General features: G+C 41.2%; 1 protein-coding gene across 2 annotated transcripts; it reads right to left on the bottom strand.

The window, feature by feature from the left end:
* Positions 1–770: 770 nt before the first annotated feature.
* Positions 771–4,360, bottom strand: hcst (hematopoietic cell signal transducer). 2 transcript variants are annotated; one of them, XM_055904580.1, is made up of 5 exons: positions 4,284–4,360; positions 3,512–3,586; positions 1,708–1,734; positions 1,394–1,525; positions 771–1,054 (listed from the first exon to the last, which is right to left on the bottom strand). In XM_055904580.1, the coding sequence occupies exons 2-5, from the start codon at positions 3,558–3,560 to the stop codon at positions 1,011–1,013; spliced, it is 252 nt and encodes an 83-aa protein (XP_055760555.1). In that variant the 5' UTR covers positions 3,561–3,586; positions 4,284–4,360; the 3' UTR covers positions 771–1,010. The 2 variants fall into 2 exon arrangements, with proteins under 2 accessions (XP_055760555.1, XP_055760556.1); XM_055904581.1 differs by having other exon boundaries at positions 1,714–1,734.
* Positions 4,361–6,217: the final 1,857 nt, after the last annotated feature.

Below are 6,217 nucleotides of genomic sequence, written 5' to 3'. Positions count from 1 at the left end.
TTCAACAAAGTACTGAGTAAAGGGTCTGAATACTTTTTTATTTTTAGTACATTTGCAAACATTTCTAAAAATATTTTTTTGCTTTGTCATTATGGGGTATTGTGTGTAAATTGATGAGGGTAAAAAACAATTTAATCAATTTTAGAATAAGGCTGTAACATAACAAAATGTGGAAAAAGTCAAGGGGTCTGAATACTTTCAGAATGCACTATATAACATGTTGCGTCTTTTTAAATCTATATTTATGATTAAAATACAAAATCCCAGGTTCCTACTGCTGTTTCTACATGCCTAAGGTTTTTGAGTATGTTGTTATTGAACTAGGCATTACATTTTGTGTTTGTTGACTTGATCATTTAAAAACAAACTACATACACAAAATGATTCACTTGATTAAGAATAATCAAGGACAGTGTGTGTGAGAGAGAGAAAAAGTGTGTGTGTGTGTGTGTGTGTGTGTGTGTGTGTGTGTGTGTGTGTGTGTGTGTGTGTGTGTGTGTGTGTGTGTGTGTGTGTGTGTGTGTGTGTGTGTGTGTGTGTGTGTGTGTGAGAGAGAGAGAGAGACATCAATAGACAGGACGCTGATCAGACAGATGGTTCAGAGATACAAAGTGTCTGAGAACCAAGTGTAGTGTGTGGGCCTCTTTGAGAGACATGGACATGGACAGGACAGATAGACATCAAAAACCACACATACATAATACTCTACACAGGCTTATCGTGGCTAGGAGCCTCCTGTACATCTCTATACTAACTGGGTCAACACAAAGTTGTGCATGTGTTTCACCTTTTTATTTGAGTAAATCTTGAAATAATTCTAACTTTCAGTGTGATTTTTTACATCTGAAGGTGTAGATTTGAGTTTTCACCAGGAGGTGGCAGTGAAAAAACAGTTCATTGAGACACTTCAAATCAAGTCACAAGAATGTATTGACAGATATGATGTAAAACAAGATTGCACAGTATATACAAATATATCTAACAAGAATTCTGGTGCTTGCTGAGGATTCTCATGTTTTGCAGTTTGCCCTGACATTCATGTAGACTTTATCAGCTAGAGAGAGAGAGAGAGAGAGAGAGAGACCATTAGAGCTCTCAAAAATGTTCTTACATACAAAATACTAGTGATATTTAGTGATTTACAGTTTACAAGCACTTAATAAACAGTACATGTGTTACAGAGTCTATTGGGTTTACTTGAATAATATAGCGCTGTTCATTGTTCCTTCTAATACTATGATGAGGATAAAAGGGAAGCAAGACAAGAAAAGGGGGAAGCTAAACATCCCTAAATATAATATTGCTCATAGTTGGCAGAGGGCAGTGGCCCTTGATCCAATGAAAGAAGTTGGGAATTATTATGTTCATGAAAAACCCCTGCATGGCACTTTACCCCTCTCTTTTCGACGTCTGCGTCGGCTGGCACAGTGGTACGTGACAATGACAATGGCAATGGTCAGGATCACGTCTGCAATGATGATGCCAGCCATGGTGCCAGGCTCGATCCTGTAGCAGGACGGGTTATCTGGTAGAGGAGGGTGAATCATAGAGAAGATAGATGAGAGGGGACGAAGGACAAGAGTGGGATGAGTGAAGAGTGACAGGAAATATTATTATTTTGGTCCCCATTGTGTGAAAAATCTGGAATTTGTGTCTCTCAGTTCTGATGTTATGTTTATTATGATATGTGTTTATCATGATACATACTTGTACCTGGGTCAGCCACAACTTTTTCTTAAGGAGAAAAATGAAAAAGATATCATTGTCAGTGTAATTCTATTATACACTGAGTGTACAAAACATTAAGAACACCTGCTCTTTCCATGACCGACTGACCAGGTGAAACCTATGATCCCTTATTGATGTCACCTGTTAAATAAATTTTAATCAGCGTAGATGAAGGGGAGGGCCTCCCACTCCTCTTTCTATTCTGGTTAGAGCCAGTTTGCGCTGTTCTGTGAAGGGAGTAGTACACAGCATTGTACGAGATCTTCAGTTTCTTGGCAATTTCTCGCATGGAACAACCTTAATTTCTCAGAACAAGAATAGACTGAAGAGTTCAGAAAAACGTGGGCATTGTCGTGCTAAAACAGGAAAGGACCGTCCTCCAAACTGTTGCCACAAAGTTGGAAAGTTGGAAGCACGTCTAGAATGTAATTGTATGCTGTAGCGTTAAGATATCCCTTCACTGGAACTAAGGGGCCTAGCCCGAACCATGATTAACAGCCCCAGACCATTATTCCTCCTCCACCAAACTTTACTGTTGGCACTATATATTCGAGCAGGTAGCGCTCTCCTGGCATCTGCCAAACCTAGATTCATCCGTCGGACTGACAGATGGTGAATGCGTGATTCATCACTCCAGAGAATGTGCTTCCACTGCTCCAGAGTCCAATGGCGGCGAGCTTTACAACACTCCTGCTGACGCTTGGCATTGCCATGGTGATATTAGGCTTATGTGTGACTGCTCAGCCATGGAAACCCATTTCATGAAGCTCCCGACGAACAGTTCTTGTGCTGACGTTGCTTCCAGAGGCAGTTTGGAACTCTGTAGTTAGTGTTGCAATCGATGACAGACAATTTGTACGCACTACGCACTTCACCACTCGGCGGTCCCATTCTGTGAGCTTGTGTGGCCTATTACTTTGCGGCTGAGCCCTTGTTCCTCCTAGATGTTTCCACTTCACATTAACTGTACCTGCAGTTGACATGGGCAGGTCTAGCAGGCCAGAAATTTCACAAACTGACTTTTTGGAAAGGTGGCATCCTTTCCGAAAGTCACTGAGCTCTTCAGTACGGGCCATTCTACTGCTAATGTTTCTCTATGGAGATTGTATGGCTGTGGGCTCGATTTTATACACCTGTCAGCAAGTGTGGCTGAAATAGCAGAATCCACTCATTTGAAGGGCTGTCCACATACCTTTGGCCATGTAATGTATTTCTCAGATATAGGACAGACACATGGTGGGACTATCTCTTGTCCCCATCCCTGTGGAATGCTATTTGACACCTTGTAGAGTCCATGCCCCGATGAATTGAGACTGTTCAGAGGGCAAAAGGTGGCAGTGCAACTCAATATTAGGAAGGTGTTCCTAATGTTTGAGTTACTTAGTGTATACTGTACAGATATAACTTTAGTTAAAACAATATTACCTAATTCACTAGAACGTCTGAGGGTGAGAAGCCTACATGTAGAACACCAATAGAGGCTGCAGTTTAGTTTCTGTTTACCCAAACTGCTTTGTGGTCTTATTTTCCTGTGTGGGACCACCTTGTATGAGTGCAAGGGTGCAGTCAGAAGCGTGCGCCTCACACACACACACACACACACACACACACACACACACACACACACACACACACACACACACACACACACACACACACACACACACACACACACACACACACACACACACACACACACACACACACACACACACACACACAAACTAACATCAATTCAGATAGGGGTGTGAGTATAGGTGTGAAAGTTCATCACATCACTTACCACAGAGGCAAAAGAAGAGAACCATCAGCAATGCTGTGTTGTCTGACATGTTCTGTGATTACCACAGTACAATATCTACTTGAACAGAACACAATAGTATTAACATAATGTATGGCTGCATTTACAAACACAATACAATATCCCTATGGAGAAATGTAAAGTCACCACACAAGAAGACATCTGGTTTATTGAAGCATCAACGTTCACACCAACATTATATGAGATGCATGGGTTTCACATGGGAACAGAATCTACTCTGAATTGCTGGTTGTTGCATTGGTTCCCTTGCGTCCAACTTGTCTATAAACAGAAGGTATACGGTGCGTACTCTCCGCATTGACACTGCACACATCTGATTGCCATTTCAGTGGAACAGAAGTAGAACACCTTGACTCTAAACTTGTTTCCACAGAAACTGTACTTCGAAAAGGTCACCACCATAAGAATGAGTCGCATATGGTTGTGGGCGTATTTGCAATTGTGAAGATAGGACTAGCTAATAAAAAGTTGAATATAAAAAAAAAAAGAGTTGGATATGCTACACAGACACCAAATTATTTTTTGATGATGTAGTTGAACAAAAGAATAAACATTCAATTCAAAAATCTGAAATTACAGATTTAAAATGTAACACATATTAATCAAATGATCTGAATTGAGACAAACATTTCAACGTATGTATTTAAGTGGAGTGCTATGGAAGCAACACTCCAAGTGAAAAAAAGTTAACCAGAATAAACAGAAGAATACGTTGTAAACAGAATGATCTTACCTCAATGTAATCTTATCTACAGGACCTTCTTCGATGATCAGTTACTGTCTTTCACTAGGGCTTGCGAGGAGTTTTCCCTTTTGAATAAATGTTTCTATGCTCCTCCTACTCCTCCTCTCTTGTTGCCCTTATATGTCTGATACACTACATTGCCTGTTTGTAGGCCTTTACAATTCTGAAAGTTATATTGTAGTTTTGCCAGCCTGCACATTTTGAAGTTGGTTTGATGTTTATAGTTTCAAAGCAAACAATGCAAGAGCACAGTATAATTCATAGTGAACCAAGCACACTAATTATAGGTATTCAGAGAAGAGTATAACTGCAGATATCTATGACCCTTGTATTGCTATTTTTTATAGCTCCACCCCTGACTCACCTGAGCAAGAGGGATTCAAGTAAAATGTATTAAAGTACAGAACAGAATAGCGCTGTGACATTCAGCTATTCACCATTCAACTAACTTACATTGTATGACTTTTTCATGGACTTTGAAAATAATCAAGATTCCAAACAACAATTGAAGACGGGGACAACACGGTCAATACTTTGATATGGTGAAATTGAATGTCTTTGAAATTCAATGTTTTACACCCAACTTCTGTTTTTTAATTTCAGGAGGAGGTTAAGCCTGCGCTGCAGCCCTTACAGGAGAAGCTGAATGTCTTCAATGACGTTAAACTGACCTGTGATCAAACAGCAGAGCACGTTAAGGTAAGAATGCAGTGATCGCAGCCACATTTCCACCCTGTGGAATTATGGATGATAGACTAGTGACTGATGTTACTATCAGATACATTCTTGTTTGTTATCTCCAGAGCCAGGCTCAGCACACAGAGAGGAGTTTGAGAAGCTTCCTTTGTACCTACAAGAGTAAGAGGAGATCAGGATAGTTGCACTAAGGGAGGAAGAGAAGTAGAAGAGTCAGAAGATGAAAGAGAAGATTGAGGAGATGAGCAGAGAGAGATCATCACTTTCAGACACAATCAGAACCATAGAAGAGGAGCTGGGGCCTAAAAACATTAAATTCCTACAGGTAAGGAACACTGTACTTTATAGAGAGCATTCTTCCCCAGGCCATTGTTATAAGTAAGAAAGTGTTCTCAAAATACCTGGTATTATAAGATATGGATAAAATGTATTTTGTTTCTCTGCAGCACTACAGTGCCACCTTGGAAAGGTAAGTGATCTGCCTCCAGTCTCTCTCTTCTCAGTGGTTCAGTATCCAACCCCAATGACTCCTGTCTGTTCTTCCAGAACCCAGTGCACACTGCCGGACCGTGAGAGGGTTTCAGGAGGACTGATTGATGTGGCAATGTAACGGCTGGTGCTCTCCTCATCCTCGGATGAGGTGAGGAGAGAAGGATCTTCAGACCAAAACGCAGCATTTGGGAAATAAGCCATCTTTATTATGAATACGATGGCAAACACGAAACGAAACAAAACACTTTCAAAACTACAAAACAAGAAAACGACGTTGACGAAACCTGAACATAAACTTACATAACTAAACATAAACTTACGTACAGGAAACAGACGACATCGAAACGAAACGAAACAAACAAACGCTACAGTCCCGTGTGGCACGAACATACATACTGACACAGGAGACAATCACCCACAACGAACACTGTGACAACGCCTACCTAAATATGACTCTTAATTAGAGGAACGCCAAACACCTGCCTCTAATTAAGAGCCATACCAGGTAACCCAAAACCAACACAGAAACAGAAAACATAGAATGCCCACCCAACCTCACGTCCTGACCAACTAACACACATAACAACTAACATAAATAGGTCAGGAACGTGACATTACCCCCCCCACAAGGTGCGAACTCCGGACGCACCAGCACAAAGTCTAGGGGAGGGTCTGGGTGGGCATCTAACCACGGTGGTGGCTCAGGCTCCGGGCGCGGTTCCCACCCCACCATA

Source organism: Salvelinus fontinalis, chromosome 38, assembly GCF_029448725.1.
Source record: "Salvelinus fontinalis isolate EN_2023a chromosome 38, ASM2944872v1, whole genome shotgun sequence".
Taxonomy (NCBI): Eukaryota; Metazoa; Chordata; class Actinopteri; order Salmoniformes; family Salmonidae; genus Salvelinus; species Salvelinus fontinalis.
Note: the sequence above shows the minus strand (reverse complement) of the source record. Positions and strands in the feature narration are given on the sequence as shown.